General features: G+C 37.7%; 1 protein-coding gene across 13 annotated transcripts in view; it reads right to left on the bottom strand.

Moving 5' to 3' along the window:
- LOC134225267 (transcriptional activator protein Pur-beta) overlaps nucleotides 1–17904 on the bottom strand; it is a 73385-nt gene that overhangs the window by 13201 nt on the left and 42280 nt on the right. For 12 of the 13 annotated variants that reach the window (XM_062705197.1, XM_062705196.1, XM_062705195.1 and 9 more), the window contains one exon: nucleotides 16152–17162. In XM_062705197.1, coding sequence (XP_062561181.1) covers nucleotides 16152–16972 — 821 coding nt within the window. In that variant the 5' untranslated portion in view covers nucleotides 16973–17162. Of the gene's footprint in view, nucleotides 1–15449; nucleotides 17163–17904 lie in introns of those variants that run through there. The other variant, XM_062705208.1, reaches the window with a different exon arrangement.

Raw genomic sequence — 17904 nt, 5'->3', positions numbered from 1 at the left:
GACGTTAATCGGCTCAAAAAGTGGGACTTTTAATTTCTATTTCTATTTTTTCTGATTTGTTTCTTATTAGCTTGCATAGTTCATCATTATCTTTTTAAGTGATTTCTTCTTTCTCTGGGTCGTGTGTTTGTGTGATTGTGTTCTGTTTTTGTGTGTGTATTATTTTTCCTATGTGGGTGGCTTGCAGTTACTCCATTTATCTGTGTGTAGGTTTGTTCACTATTTTCTTGCTATGGCTTCCTATTGTTTGTAGTAGTTGTCGCTTTCTGCTTTACTTCACTTACTACTTTACTGGAAATTGTTTTTGCTTTGTTCTGTTCATCATTTGTTTTTGTTTCTCTTTTGTTACATCAGCTCCAGCTAAGAATTGAGGCTTCGTTCTTTGTCACTACTCCTGTGGGATGCTCGTAGATTTGCCTTGCTGTTTCTTCGCTTTTCTGCTAGTAAGATAGAATTTTGACTGGTGGTGAGAGCTGTGCAAAACATGAACGATTGATTTTACAGTTTGTAATCTTCCAACTCAAATCAGTTTTGTGACTTGCGTTCTATTTGCTGCATTTAGAATTCTTTGATTGGTTAGGGAAGAATTCCACATAATTTTGAACGTCAGTTACTTTCCATCTGACAACAATGATACGCATTTATGATAATGTTACGTATCATATACTTAATGTAGCGTATACACGCTCAAACACATTGGACTAACATTGACTCCGCCCCGAAACGGTGGCTGCTTCTTTTTACCGTGTGTGAAATTGGTCGAGCAACCATTTGAAAGTTGGCGGCTCTAGTCGCTGAGTCGCTGGTCTCTCGTTAAGTAAATGTCATAATGTATAAGCATTTCCTTTCCTTCCCTAGTAACGAAGAAGATGGGCATGGCCGGCAATGATAGCTTTCATGCTTTATCATTTTGGACTCCCAATTGGATTACTAAGAATTCCCAAATAGGAACACATAAGCAATTGGGGTAAGATAGTTGTAAACTACGAAATACTACTTACTTCGCAACGCAAATGGAACTCAAATCCAGATATACGGAGAAGCGCTATTGAAAGTAAGTCTTGGATTTCAACGAGAATTTTTGTATCAGATCGGTGCAGGTTTCATCTCCCACTACAATCTGCCTATCGATCTCGAATGCAAACGCTAGATTGATAACACAACGAAATTGGAAGCAATGCTCAACCGACGTGTGTCCGACAGAACCTACCAACTCCCGATAAACTTCAGACAGACACAAAGCTCGAGAACTTGATGAAGCTGGGAATCTGTCGACCATCTGGCAATTAGGCCACTCCACTTCACATTATAGAAGACAGCAATCGTCAGTCCGTTTGGATTGTTCGAGTTCACCCACATGACGTTCGGACTTCGGATTGCTGCTCAAACCTTCCAGCGGCTCATCCTTAAAGTGCTACGACGATTGGATTTCGCAATCCCAAATTCGATGGAAATTCCTTTTCAGGTTTCCTCAAACCTACGCCACACAATGATCGTTTTTGCTGGGCGATCGTCGGTACGATTCTGTCGCGGAATCGCTGCTTGTCTTCCACCAATGTAATGGTTTCCATACCAACACGAGAATGTAGCACAACAAAGTCGCTCAGCTGCTGCTGTGTTCAATAGCGAACGTGGAGGTGAAGCTCAATTTTTAAGCTTTCCAAATCAGTCGAAAAACCGTCTACAACTGAATTTTTCAAATTGTTCAACGTGACTCGTAAGTACACGACCTCGTTTCAAGGTGTGAATAATACTTAGCATAATGGAGTGGATGGAGATCCTCCGTCATTATGACAACGAACGCTTTGAAGTCACATGGAGGCTAGAGTGTTGCGCTCTGCTTATTTGCCATACGACAACGGAGAAGTGAGTACATTAAATTAGAATAATTCGAATCCGTTGCGATTACTTCAATCTGATCGAAAAATTTAATGCCGAATATGTTCTTCTTTGATTCGGTAGATTAGTATCCGATTTCGTTTCGCGGCATTTGAATTAGACATAATGATGAAAGGTATAACTCATTTTGTTATAATATTTTTTATTAAATAACTCCCCTTGTTATAGTTTTGTTTCGCATTGTTGATCGGGAATGGACGTTGCTTTCGTTGGTTTCAGCCCTTACGAGGATGGAAAAAAAACCTGCCACGTCCCTTTTGGGAAACAGAAATTCGAGTACACTTTTTTAGATAGAAGATACGAAAAGGTTTGACATTGCGTACTAAACTCTATTTCGTGTTTACTTTCCGATGGTTAGTGTGGTGAATTAAGCCTAGCGACGCCAAAGCTAAAAAATGTTTTATTCAATATAAGGATGGAGACGCTTGGTAGTCCACCTGAATCTTTCCTATGGGAACTCTTTCCCTACTTTTTTTTAAAAAAAAGGTCATATCCGGTTGAGATGCCACACCTCAGGGGGAGACGCCGCATGTAGGAAATGTTGAAGAAATAAGTTTTTTTTTGCGATCAACGACATATTTTTAGAAAAGCATCAGTTAGATTTGTATGTGAATCAAGAAATAAACAAATTCATCGCGTTAATATTTTCTTATTTCTGCTGTATTACAATGCACAGCTGAAGATATTAGCCATTAAAAGGTTCATTGTTTTTTTTTCCACAACTATTTACGCAAATCGTCCAAGATCGCACATATAGCGTTTTTCTATATCCACGACATTTTTTCAACTTGTCTGACATTCTAAGACGCATCATGTGGCCTAATGTTTTTTATTACAATGTTCTTCCATGTCTACTTTTCCTTCTTTTAATTCATAACATGAACCATCAATAACAATCGGAAACAACAGATTAGGGTGCAAATTGATTTGTTTCTCTTTATTGTGATGTTTTCAGTAGTTCCAGTACGATAACAATAAAAACCGACGCAGATTAAGCCTAATTTGTTCCTTGTGTCATTAATTTTGGAGCATGGTATTAGTAAAGGAGCAAATATCCTAGAAGGCTGGGATTTTTTGGGCAGGATTATCCTCCCAATCCCTTGCAATATGCTGGCCTTCATATTTTACACGATTTTCCCACTTAACAATAATATATCATTGCATCATCTATATCAATAATATATCATATCATCTATACCGATTGTAAGGGATAGACGCCACGTCCTTTGATTTGTATTCAAAACGTAAACTGCTTACAAAAATAACCTACAACCTTTTTATAGGACTCACTTAATGCAATAAACATGTGGTTGCGTAAAAATTAACGCAAAACCACTCGAAAAATCTTTATCAGAAATAGCGTTAAAAATTTTTTGCAATTCCTGATCATAATACCTGGTTTACAGTTGTCATTCGAGTGATAAAACGGCCTACTTTTCCATACCAACAGAATGGGTGCTTTAATGACCATTATGCAACTCAAATGGGTTAGATAATATTCATTATAGCACTCATTTGGGTGCTATAATGAAAAACCTACATCGGGACAGTAGTTACTTGACTACATTTAGCTGAATTAGTTTGGTTGAGTGTTTAAATAGTGTACTCTAAGCGTCTCGTGATAAATGAAATGGTTTTGTTAGACATAACATCACAATTTTCCAAAGGCAATTGCATTCATCGCTTCATAGCTTTTCAAGCTATTCAATTTGGCACGATAAGATGGAATCTTATTGTTCTCTGCCGCAACATAATTTATTGGCATAAATGATCATGTGGAGTAAATTCGATTGCACAATTTTGGTATAGATTTATCATATTAAAGCCCATTTTTCGTCATTGAAAAAATAGCGTGTGCAACTCGTTGCAAAACTCGATTTTTTCAGCACTCGTAGTATTTATCCAACTCGGCAAGCCTCGTTGGATAAACGTACAACTCGTGCTGAAAAAATCATCTTTTTGCAACTAGTTGCACAAACTACTATTATGGCATCCACAGCATAAAGAGTGCATAACCATCATATTACGCTTTTGGCTGATAAAAATTAGCAGTTACAGATCTACTAGATCTCTAAAGCTCGGCCCCTCACTCGGATTTGCCTCGAGTAAACTATGTTTGTCTTTATGTTGAATCGAGGAATATGGATATTGTAAATTGCAAGAAAGTCGATAAATTCATTAAATTTAGTGTACTTAGTGCAATTTTTGGGTGTATGTGCAAAGAAGCGATACCCACTGCTATTAGTGGACTCGGCACTAAGTGTCCTCGAATCAGCCATCTTGCACTACAGCTGTCAAGAGATCTTCCATAGCTCAGCGATAAGGCGTATGACGAAGCAGAACATGCTGCAGGTAGCAGAATTTATATCTCGATCTGACAAGTTCTCGGGTGGGAAATTTACTCGACTTTCTAAAGTATAGAAACCTTACACTTAACAACTGCCTAAGTGCCAAATGAATACTAAGGTACGAGGCGGCTATGTGATAGTCGTGGGTTATGATTCCAATTAAAACTGAAATAACGGGCGGCAACTAAAATTTTGGAATATTTCTAAGGCCCCTATGCTCAACAATAAATGAGCTCAGATAGAAATGAGAGTGTGTATGTGTTAGCTCTCTATCTCATCTTTCTGCATCTATTTTTTGTTTTGTTTATGCTTGTTCAGTTTTGCTCAAAATGCCGTCGAAACAAGAAGCATTTCACGAGCGCGTTGTACATTCCTTCCAACTGCACAAAAATCTCGGCAAAAAGTATACGGTACAAGATTTTAAAAGTGAAAATGTTGCGACTTCTACTGTTTGCCATATGCTAACATCTCCAGCAACTACTCGCAAGCAAGGTAAGCAAGGCTAGTCTTTCAGCCAAGATTATGGATGCACAAGGACTTCGACATTAAAAAAAAACTTGTAATAAAGTGCCGAAAGAAGACAAGAGCCCCGGAATACACTGAGGAACAAATTTCAACGGTGAAATCCCAATGCCGTTGGATGATGAAAAATTATTCCGGAAAATGTTTTGTTTTGGACGACGAAAGTTACTTCCCTCTGTCGAAGACCTGCATTCCCGGAAACGATCGATACTATTCCATGGATAGTTCTACTGCATCTCCGAACATAAAATTTAAGTTCAAGCATAAGTTTGAACAGAAAGTGATGATATATTGCTATTTCTGAGAGAGGTATTTCAAAGCCATGGTTTAAACCTTCTGGTTTGGCCATCAATCAAGATGTGTACCAGAAGGAATGTTTAAAGAAAATATTGATCCCGTTTTTACAAAACCATCATGCAGATGGACAATACGTGTTTTGGCCGGATAAAGCGTCATCGCATTATGCCAAAAAACACAATCGTTCCTAAATATCCATTCGATCCCATTTGTTCCCAATAACCACAACCCGACAATTTTGCCTCAGTGTCGCCCAATCGAAGATTTCTTCGGGAATTTGAGCTCCTTGGTGTACAAAAATAACTGGAGAGCAACGAATTGCAAACAGTTGATTGGTAGAATCAAGAGATGCATTCAAAAAGTTGACATGGCGGCCGTACAACGCTCCTGTTCCGACATCAAACGGAAGCTTCGCCCAACAGCCTTATTCTCAATAAATAAGATCTTCTTTAAGAATGTTTGTCTTTTTTAGAGCTTGAGATGGAAATTCCAAAATTTTAGTTGCCACCAGTTATACAGAAGGGAGTGCTTCCAAAGAAGAAATCATATTCTCCTCAAGCATAGACCAGATAGGTTCGATCTTTCAAAGAATAAAAGAGACATTGTAACAATAAGAAATGCATTCTTGCTCGAGCAATCAAGAGGAATACGCTCCGTTGGCGTTTAATGTCTTTTTGTCAAATAATTCGTTTGACTCGTGATCTTCTCGAACTTGGTGCTTGTTGTTCTGTATTGTGTGTGAGTAGAAAATGTGAAGAAATTGTGTGCCCAAATGATTTTTACGAAATCTGTCTTAAATGTGGCCGTTGTGGTTGACATGTGCCACCACTATACTGCCGTGAATCGCATATTTGTCTCATATGAATAGGAAATCCAGCAAAGATGGGACAGATATGCGATTCACGGCAGTATATCAGTCAAAAAAAAAATGTACTGGGGGCATCGAAATAAACAAAGGAGCAGGACAAACAGGAGCCGGCAAGACAAGGATCATGGTAAGCAAGCAGCGAAAAACAGAGTTGGACAAAAGCATATTCCGGAGTGGTGATCATATTTGTAGCGGAGCAATTGTCAGTGGAAATATCAGAAAGTGAAGTAGGTATTTGAAGCAATCAACGTGACTCGTTAGCAGAACGAACGAACATTGTGTCCATCTCCGATTCTACGGTCAAACGCGAGAGTAAAACAATGAGTTTGAACCGAACGAGTCTGGTTTGTGAAGAAAGGAGTATTAGGCTACACGGACTATGTAAACGCAATGAAAAAGGACGACGAGACCATCTAACAAACATAATGCTTATTTGAAATGTTCCAAGGCTCGGTAGAGTTTTATGTTAAACAACTGAACCTGACAAGTAATCGAAACAGTGAAAAATAAAATGAATTTGAATGGGCTTTGTGCCCTTGCGATTAGTCTTCTAAGTGTATTTGAGCGCCGTGGAGTTTTGGTTCGATTCTGGCCCTAGTGATGATTTTTTTTTCGTAAAAGCGGAAAATTATTCATGATTGATGATTTGAGATAAAATTAGTCACAATCGTGGCCCGTGTAGGAATATTGGGAATTCTTATTTATCTTCGTATTCTTGCTAACATACAAATAAAAGCTTATTCATATTATTATCGCTCTCAACCAGTGACGGGAAACGTCTTTTCGATGTCATGGGACTAATTTGCTAATTACTTTTTTCACACGTTATTTACAATTATGTTTTTATATTAACATGTAGCCCTCAAAGGACCCTATAACTTTTTCTAATTGGTAATTTTCTAAATCTGATATTGGCGGCGTGAGAGCCGAATTAGTGTCAAATGACATTAATGTCATGAAATTCCGTGACATTTTTTTAATTCCGCTCTTGGCTTAGACTTTGTATTTCGAAAAACAATGATCTGTTCGACAAAGTTCTAGGATCTTTTAAGCATTAATGTCCATCAAAAAATCCGAGTTGTCAATAACATCTGAAAAAGCTATTAGCAAATTAGTAATTGCAATCCCACGACATTTTTGGACATTTCCGTCACTTCTCTCAGCAGATAACGAACAACAACTAGTTGGTTGATTTATTGTGGCAGGTTCCGTTTTAACAATAGGGTTTGTGTTCCGGTTTAAGCAATTTCAACCCCTAATTTGAAAAACCCTTGAAAATACAAACTTTATCAGAAATAATAAGTTTCAACAACGTTGATCTTTTCTATTGGGAATTTGGAAATAATAAAATAACCAACAAATCCTTCTATAGTTAATTGAAGGACTTCTTTTCCTTACTAGTCATAGGACAAGTTCGTACTATCCCATTTAATTCCACCACTCGATTGTTACTACAGATACGTATTTCGGCAACCTTCAGTGTTTGATACCTAACTCAGCATGAAGAAAATGCTGCTCAGTACACAATTTGTTGAGGTCCAAATACATATCAATAAAGTAACAATTAGGTGATGGAATTAAAAGGAACAGTACTAACACGTCTTACGACTACTGAACGCACTCCTCTAAACAATTTCCCATCCGTCCAGAAACCACGTGGTCATATATGGGGGAGGGGGGGAGGGGGGGAGGGTTTGGAAAATGACCACGATAAGCCACATGTGGGAGGGGGTGTTGCTCTCGAACCACGTGTTTTTTTTACACGAAAAACTTTTGGTGAATAACAATAGCGGTGTAAAAAATACAAGTCATTAAAATTTAATGATTTAGGGCCAATTTCTTCACCTCCGCTTAACTCTTAAGCGGTGCTTACCCATACGTTTAAACCGGGTTTAGGCAGTAAGCGGAGGTGAAGAAATTGGCCCTTAATCATTAAACGCAAAGCGCATCTTAGGGCTGATGCCCACGTAGCGTCTTTTCAACTCAGTGTTAAAAAGAATTTAGCATTAAGCATCGAGAAAACCTGGTAACGCAGCGTCGGTCGCAACGCCGATGCATATCTGAGTTATTTGGCCAACTTAGCTTTAGATCCTATTTCCATAAAAAAAATAAACGAAAAAACAGGTTGCGTTTCAGTCTCAATTTCCACAAAAAAAAACTGGGAAAGAAAAATGAAAAAATATTTTTTTAAAAATTCCGCCGCAGTTTTTGGCATCACGCCGCCGACACTTTTGCATCAGCGGACTACAGCTACAATTTTGAAAACTGTTCATGTTGTTACAATAATTCAAGAAAAATCTTCAAAAGAATTTCTTGTTGATATTCAGGAAAAATCTAGTAGAAAAATTTCCTGTAAAAACTTACTTACTGACCTTACTTCATACAATCCTGATAAAGTACTAGCATTCAGAATGTTTTTTGAACAATTCTCTCTGGAAAATTTTGCTTGTAAATTTTGCTACAAATTGGTCATGAAAAAAAAAACAAAACATCTCCAGTGTAAATGCCGAAAAAAATTCCATGTGAATTCTGTCTGAAAATTCAAAACAGTCCCGTGGGAAATACATATAATTTTCGGTGGAAAAAAATGTTCATATTTTCATATTTTTTTTACATTCTAATGAATTTCTTCGACAAGTTCTTCCGAATCTTCACCAGAAAATCTTTTTCATTTCCAAAATAAGTTTTACGAACATTTTAGGGAGTGCATTTCAAAATGTTCAGTCTCCAGTTAGCCTTACGAGCAAAGGCGTAGGATTGCCAATCCGGAGATGACGAGTTCGATTCTCGTTCCTGTCTAGGATGTTTTCGGGTTTCAAACATTGTCGAACCCTAGGTATAATGTATCTATCGTACTTGCTTTACAAGATATATAATCGTACAATGGCTGGCATTTAAAACTTTCAATTTATAACTGAGGAAATGCTAATAGAATAAACTAAGTTGAAAAGCAGACCAACTTTCAGTTGGAATATGGAGCCGTAGAAGAAGAAGAAGACTTCTAAATTTTTCAAGAAAAAATTCTCTGAATTTTCATGAGAAATTAAATAGCCAATGCCACATGAAACACTTTGATATTACCGTTGATTTTTTGTTTTTGGATTTTTGTTTTCAAATTTGGAATTTTGAAATGAATTTTTTTACGCTCTTTGTAAATTCTATCACATTTTTGAAATTTTCCAAATATTTTTTTATTCGAGGCATTATTTAGAATTTCCCCGGAAGAGTCTATGGATTATCTTCAAAAAATACTTTGGATTTTCAAAGAGTAAATCTTTAGAATTCTCAAGGTTCATGTTTTTTTGAATTTGCACCATAAATTCTTCCAAAATTTCATGGGAAATTCATTCTTCTTCGGAAAGTCATTTTGATTTCTTTGTAGGTTCAGCTAAACATTGCTTTAAATCTTTACCATGCAAAGAAGCACAAGAAATGATTTAAAAATTTTAAGGAATTTTCACATCAGAAAATCTTTAAAATTTTGATTTAATTTTCTAAGGAATTCCTATTGGAATTGCTTCTAAAGTACAATCTTCACAAGTACTACAAAAGTGCAATTTTTTCGTTATTTCCACTTGTAAAAACATCGAAATATCCTCGGGAAATTCATTATTGGTGTTTTAGATGAACTTTTTTTCGATTTTCTACTGGAAAATCTTAGGAATTTCCATCGGAAATATGTTGGTATATTCCAAATAATTACTTTTGGAAATTAAAAAAACTGCTGAAAATTTCTAAGATTTTTTTTTTTGAAAAACGAAAAAAATTTCCATTGGAAATTTAGAAGAATTTCCTTTGAAGATTCATTAAAGTAGCCTAGGATTTTGAGAAAAAAATTTTAGAGATTATGTAAAAAAGTAAGCTGGATTTTTTTTCTAATTTATACTGGAAATTCTTCGGAATTTGATGTTTATTGGAATTTTCATCGTAAATATGCATTTCGGATCCTTCTACGGATTCTTCTAGTTCTTCAAAATTTCTACCGAACCTTTTTTAGGAACTCCTCCACAGAATTTCGAAAAAAAAGCCGTTGAAATACTGAAGATTTTTCCGTGGAGACTCCGAAGAATTTCTTCTAAATATTCTGAAGGGTTTCCCTTGCAACTCCAGAATAATTATTCTTGAAAATTAGGAAGAACTTGGACTTTAAAATTAATCCAAGCAATAAATGTAGGCAATTATTTAGGATAAAGAAGCCTAGTTCTTATGATATTGAATAATTAGGCTGCATTTAGAACATTTAGGTGCATTATTAAATTTTTCGATCAATAATGCACAAAATTCTAGTAGTGCGTATGAAAAAGGTTATGACATAGAGAAGTTTGCATTTAAAAAATCAACATGAAATTCTAAATAAAATGCTTTTTTTCCTGCGATATGAAAAAAAGTGGCAGTGTTCCAGAAAAAAACACTCCAATTCCTAAAACAATCTAGGGTAATAAATAGTGTTATAATAACGATTGAAATTGAATTCCAAAACAAATCTCAACCCTTTCCGGACGGATGGGTCATATATGCCCAGCGTTTTAGATTGTCTATTAAATCACAAAAGAGAGCTAGACCACCATTTTCTTCAGTAAAATTGTTCATCTAGATATTGGTTTTACAGAAAAAAATATGGGAGCTCAAATTTGACTGACCCTGAAAACTCAGTTATCAGAAACCTTGGGAAGATTTCGATTCTAAGAGCATGCAAATGAAGTTGAAATGTTTGAATCATTCTGAACACTCAGATAAGATGGGTCATCCTGAACGTTAAGCCAGTGATTGCTCTCAAGTTCAACCCACGACTTCTCGGGTGATCAATCATGACAATTGTAATGTCCTCATCATCGGTATGTACCCAATCCGAAGAAATAAGCATATGATCCTAATTTCCATTAACATGAGATCTAAGAGACAAGGTACCCAAAATTATCTTGAGTCAACATCAAGCTGCACAATGACTATGACTTTTTTGGTAGGGCCTTAGAAGCACTGGGTTCACGGACTTGAATGATTAAGTAGTTCAAACATTACGACTTCCAGGACGTTTTTTAAAACCTAAAAGTTTTGTACAACCTAAGTCGAGTCAAGTACGAAAAACTGAGGACGACCTTACTGTTGAGGTCGAAATACGTATCTGTCAAGGTACAATCAAGTGGTGGAATTAAATGAGAAGGTACAAACTCGTCTTATGACAAGTAAAGACATTCCATTAAAAAGCTCAACATAATTTTTTTAACTAAAAAGTCTGTAGTAGCATGTACAAATAACAATTGTCATATCAACCCAATGGACCTAATGTGATGTCATACATCATTCATAATTTGGTTAATTGGATAAATCGAATGATCCGAACTCCAAAATGATAATTGATCTATAATACATTCGCTCTTCTATGAGTCGCTTATGAAAGGACCATTGACTGAAGCATATTCGAGATATGGAATAGAAGTTCCTTGGGAAATTATTCGAAAGACATCAGAGTGACCGAGAAAATATGTTTAGTATGGCATCATTGGATTCCACGAGTCAATATCAAAATAAAACTTCAATGAGGAATTAGAAATTTTGAGAGATGAGCCAGCTCTAGATTATTTATTAGAGAAAAAATAGAAATTTTCCATAATAGAATTGGAAATTGCCAATAAAGAAATCAGGGTATGAGTATTAAATAAATATAAAATTACTGCAAATAATGCAAAATTTCCATAAACAGTTGAAAATTTTCCACAAAACAATAATAAATTAGCACTTGTAAAAGCAAAAATTGCAATTATGTATTTAAAAAAATCACCAATAAAGAAATTATAAAATATAGGGATATTTTGAAAAATTTCTAAACCATTACAAATTTTTCTCGAAATTTTTATAACATATTCGCGAGTCCGCATTTTTTTGTATCCTCCTGATGCATCGAAGGTATGCGAGTTCTAGATAACTGAATTGAATCAGTTGAAATTGTCCATCTTCAAAATAGATCGGATTAACCATATGTTTTAGTCACATAGTTTTTTTTTTAAATTTTTGTACTTGAAAAAAAAAACCACGTGGTCAAAGGGGGGGGGGAGGGGGGGTCTGCCAAATGACCACGATAGACCACATGGGGGGAGGGGGGGGTTGAAAATCTTCAAAAATATGACCACGTGGTTTCTGGATGGCCCCCAATCTCAATTTCAAGGCTCGCCATTACATGAATTTGTATCAAGCCAGGGGGGAGTATAGGCCTGTCATCCACGAACAAATCAAGCCTACCTAACATGTATTATCCGAGCCTCGTCGCTTTTAGAAGGCGGGCCACCCCAATTGGCAAGTGTAACATTGTTCGAATTGAAATCTTGTAGGATATTGGATAACCTACACTACTGCTAACTAACGAAAAATTTGTGGAATTTATTGTTTATTGACATCTGCTTCATACTACATGCTGAGTTGGCGCGATGCACCGCATATTACCACCCTATTTCAAGCACTGTTGGTGACACCATACTAATCCGCTACTTCTGTGTGGTTTCTACACGGAAAGCAAAACCGTGGCGTAGGCAAGTGCGTGAAGTGTTCAAAAGCAATTAATTGTGAAGGTTACAGCCCACGCGGAATGAAAACACATCTCAAAGGATTGTTACTTCTCCAGATTTAAACAACAATTCCTAAAGAGGTACAACAATTTTTCATGGATTTCGTTGTGATGGGATTTCGAGCTGATTTCGATTACATTAAAAAAGACTACGAAAATTAGCGCCAGCTTTGATGAATGGATGACGAATTGACGAAAGAACTTGTTTTAGTGGCTGATACCCAAACACGTTGGAATAGCATGTAATCTAGATAGGAAAAATGGCTCAAGCCCTCTAACCTGTTCACGCTGCTGTGGAACTACTCCGTCGTGAGCTCTGAATTCTATATGAAGCCGACGTGGTGCTCCAATTTGCGTTAGACCAATTATCAAATTGCCTCCAACTTTTTCGATACACACGTAGAACGAATCCAAGAGAGACGATCAAAATACGCCAATCTTTTTGCTTGTTTTGAATAATCCTGCCTAAAAATCAATCGATCAGAAACTGCATCAGAGCCAAACAACAGCTACGTTGACGTCAGGATCCTTGCAAGCAATCCGTAAATAATTCTCCTACTATGAATCTGAAGGGATTAAGGGCAAGTACTTGACACTGATTTTCGACGCCCTTGGAACCATCTATAAAACTTCGGAAGAACCAAAGAGGACATTCTCAGCAGCTGGCAACATTGCCAACAAAATCCTATGAGGAATGGCATATGAATCGCTCAGTACCAATGTAATGTCTACTTAAGCTTCAATTTGCCCAGCTCAACAAGTAATTATTTTAACATTTGAGATTCGGCAATAAATATTGTCCTGAATCTTTTACAATACCGGTATTTTACCGGTATTGACTCCTGTATTGTTCAAAAATGGCCAATACGACCACTCTTCACCAAACTAACAATGAAAGCAAAGCGGATTCTGTGGAACCCATTTGGATGTTACACACTCAAACTGCCATCAATGCGATACGCTCAAGGTAGTCTGTTCAGATTACGTTTTTCACACGTTAACAATCAAAAAATTAAAAAAAGCGTATTGTCTTATTATCCTGTTCTGTATTATCCATTATTTCTTTATACACATCCATTCTGAACTTTATATACATTTAAAAACTCACTTTGATAAAGATTCAAAAAAAATCTGTGTTATCACTCAAGATCTTGAACAAATCAGATCGATTATCGCATCAATCCCGAAATGGACATCTAGAAAAGGAAATTTTGCTAGCTATAAATCAAGAGGATCATATTCTTTAAGAACTCAACAGTTCTAATCTTGTAAAAACTCCACAGAGGTCCGAGAATCCTACTCAACAACGCTTGAAACACCCTCTGAAACGACTGTAAGATCTGTGGTCAAACAAACTGGACAGCGTGGCGTTCTGTCCACGTTGTGGAGAATGGTGCCCCAATTATATTTGCGAAATTTTCATCTGGGGAGGAGTATGCAGGAGTTGCTCGATTTTACCACCTGTGAACAAACAAGTACCCAGTTTGAGGGACTAGTCAATAAGGAACCGCAATGTTCACGACTGTAAGAGAAAATCCGCGACAAATCCGCGGAAACCGCGAATTCCGCGACAATTGTAACAGTGCTCCTTTTTTGTTTTTCATTCCGTCCAAGTAATTTACCAAAAAATGTTAATACCTTCTTGCGACATACCAAAACGAATGATGTCAAAAGTTTTGACCTTTTGTAATAGTTTTGTACTCACTGATATAATACAGTGGCCCAATACTGGTAAACGGGTTCCATGAGTTCTGAGAGTTCGATCTACATTGCAAAATAAACAATCACATCATGTAGCATGTCAAAGATTATGATTTCAAAAGCTTATGACGCCCAGTGGTAGTTTTATACTTGCCGGAATACATTTGGCCAAAAGCGATAGATTTTTCAAAAAGAGTAGAACGAGCAAATGAATGCTAGTTCGTGATTTAAGTGCTATTTTTCATACAGTCATTGATTATTGACTGAACATGCTGTACCTGGCGATTAAATACGTAAACACTGTCACAAGCTGGATTTTCCCATTACCCATGTTACAATACGCTGATCGAATTGTAAAGACCAATTTGATGTTTGTCCCTGTGAAGCCGTACGTCGATTATTCCAAATTGTTGTCTAAGTCCGCACTGGCCGTCAGGCGACAATATTTTAATATTCGAACATATTTTTGCAAGTAGAATCTTCTCTGAAAATGAGGACGTTCTCGTCATTCTATGAATCAACCATACGCAAGTGGAAACGATTTGAAGAAAAGCTTGAATTATCAAACATCTTTTCAAAACCTGAGTGAATCTGTGAAGCACTTTCGAACGAGCTACGGGTAGAAACGACCGAAAAAGGATAGAAAGTTAAAGCCATATTTGTAAAATGTGTCACTGCCGTTCGAAATCCGCTGATATTGTGGACAATGGCAGTGTTGTTAGATGGCCATTTTTGCAAATAAGTTGAACAACAGAATCAAAGACCGTTTTCGAGTAAGCACAGGACGGCCACTAAAGAACAACATAAATTGAAATCGTTATTATTGGATAGCAACAAATGTTGTTTGACGTTCACGTCTACGTTGGCCTAAGCCATTCATTAAGAACAGAAAATTTAGAGTTCACTGGTCAAGGCTGTTCAGACCAGAGACCGCATGTTTTGGAAGACGGAAGAAGCAGATGCAGGTCAAGTTCTTTGGCGTACTATCGTAGAGGAGGTTTAAGCACAAATAATAACAATAATAACATTTAATTGGAAATTGAGCCATAATTGGTACCCTACATAATGACATGAAGTTAGAACGTAGCGTTTTTCTTACGTCAGATTTGTGCCATGAAAATTACAATGCTTTTAGTTAAATAATATATAATATGGCTGCCGCTTCGAATTAGCTGGATAGCTATCGTTGTGATTTCAACAGCAAACAAAATACTGGACTAATTAGCATCAAACATTAAATCGAATAGTTGACCGGTAGATTTTCAGCATCAGTCGAGTTTTATTACTGTGTTATGTAAAATATAATCCTTGTGTTATCTGCATACTTTTCAAAAAAAAAGGAACATAATCAATCCCACCCACTTCCAACGCCAATCATCTTTCAACCTTGGGTTAGGAAGTTCGATCCGCATTTTGCACAGCCTTCACCACTAGTAAATAAGTCACCATGAAGAGAGTACGGTTTGTAGGCGAGAGAGTTGCGCATTGTCGAAAAATAACGTTCGTTCCCTATTGCGTTTTTGTGTGTATTTTGCTAATTTTTGTTTCGCTCGTTTTTCTTCTAAATTGTTTATTTCGTCTGTGTTGTTAAATTTATTTTGTTAAATTTTCCTCTTCTGTTTTGTTTCATTTAAATCTTTATAACTGCAATTTATATTCAGATTACATCTGATCTTCTCTTTCTCTGTCTGTTTCTGCTATAACTATATGTATAATATATTTTATACTCATCATTTCATCTCTATAATTTAGTATATCATCATTCAGGAAGTAAACATAACAATAAACCGAAAAAAAATATTCCCAGCACAACTGGAAACGGGTTAACAAACGGGAAATAAAAACCGAAAACGGAAAAGCGTACATTAGGAGAAAAATTTAGCCAAAAAGGGATGAAAACAAACAGAACGGGACCGAAAAGATATCTGTCTCTCTCTCGCTCTCGTCACTAATTTACATATTATTTGATGTTTGCTTCTGCAATGGGTTATCGGCAGTGATCGACGATGTGGTTGACTCGGACGTTTTCTTCATCTTGTCGCAGTAATCCGTCAGGATGTCGCGGAACCGCGACCAGCACTTCTCCGGCACCGTTATCGCGGTCCGGAAGTTGCTTTTCACCTCCGACACCCGCATGTAGATGCCCCGGCTGTTCTGTCCGATGTCAAAGTAGAAGTTTTTGTTGTCGACGCGCATGTGACGCCCCTCGGGCAGTTCCCCCTTGAATCCGCCGTCGTTCGTGCCGAACTCTTCCAGCAGGTCCGTCAGGGCGTCGCGGAACTCGATCATCCCCTGCGCCGGGATGGCGATCTGCGATCGGGGGCCACCGCGGGTAATTGTCTGTGATACGCGCAGAAATCGACCCCGGACGTTTTCTTTCAGATCAAGGTAATACCGCCGATTGTCCTTGATCATCATCTCTGATTTTAGCTTGCCATCCTCGGGAACGTTGTCGGGATTCGGTGGTCCTAGCGACGCGTAGTAGTCGCTGAACGTCGATAGGTGGTCTCGGAACTCGGCCGCCGTCGACAGGGCCAAGAATATCTGACTGCGCCTTCCGTCGGCACCGATTTCTGCCACTTTGATAAACCGACCTCGGCGGTTTTGCTTCACATCCAGATAGAACCGTTTCGACTGGATCTGTAGCATTTTTGTGGCCAGTTCCTGCTCGGTTTGTTGACTTTGCTGACCGGAGTCGAAGTCTCCGCCGCCACCGCCGTCCATTTTTTGCGAGTAGTCCTTATGGGCTCCGTCGTGTCCACTGCCGGTGTCGGACATTTCAGAAGCACCGCCGAACCAACCGAGCGTCAGATTAAAATTTATTTTACAAGCCGCTTCTGTAACCGGGTCCCAAAAGAAAAGATGGCCGGTAGCGCCGTGAGCACTTCCGAACCGGGGGCACCTATCCTACCGAGGGCCGGACGTAACAGTAACGTTCAACAACAGAGTTGCCAGTCAACCGGTTGATCTGTAATAAAGATAGAAAAGAAAAAACGTTTCAGAGAAGGTTGAATCAGTACATTGCTTCTAAAAGGTTAACAGAAAAGTTGGTTCAAACACAAGACGTTGATTAATCAATGTACCATGCGTCTCCATATGCTGGAATGCTTATATTACAATGAACATTTTTAATATCACTACTTGCCCTGCCCTTTGGTAAGCCTATGTTGCCCTGATGCAACGTACACACCAGTCAAGCAGTTTGAGGAACATTGACTCCGCCCCCAAGAAAACGCTTCGGTTGCTGCTTTGTTTGAACGTGTATGAAGTTGTTCGAACAACCATTTGACAGTTGGCGGCTCGGTTGGAAATAATTAAAACGGTTTGATTTTGGTTTGAGTTGTCGGGGATGGAGTCAAGGTTCGCCGAACATGTTTGAGCATTTGTAGTAAAGTTGCACAAACCCCCATATATTTTTTGATGGTTGGTGCTCAAGTTGGCGCTTCGGTCGTTCGTGTGTGATATTGTTGGTCGAATAAATTAATTGTTCGTGCCGCTGTTGATAAAACTTGATGGATGTTTGAATAAACGAGAGGTGGAGTCAATGTTGGTCAAACTGCTTGACCGTGTGTACGTTCCATGAGAAACGTTCATGAATACATAAAAAGTTTCATATAGAATAACTTTCTACAAAATAACTATTCCAACTTGAATAACACACGCAAACGACTTCAACGTAAACACAAGCGACGAACCCTCGCTATTTTGGG

Source organism: Armigeres subalbatus, chromosome 3 (assembly GCF_024139115.2).
Source record: "Armigeres subalbatus isolate Guangzhou_Male chromosome 3, GZ_Asu_2, whole genome shotgun sequence".
Classification (NCBI taxonomy): Eukaryota; Metazoa; Arthropoda; class Insecta; order Diptera; family Culicidae; genus Armigeres; species Armigeres subalbatus.
The sequence above is the reverse complement of the archived record's forward strand: the minus strand, read 5'-3'. Positions and strand labels throughout refer to the sequence as shown.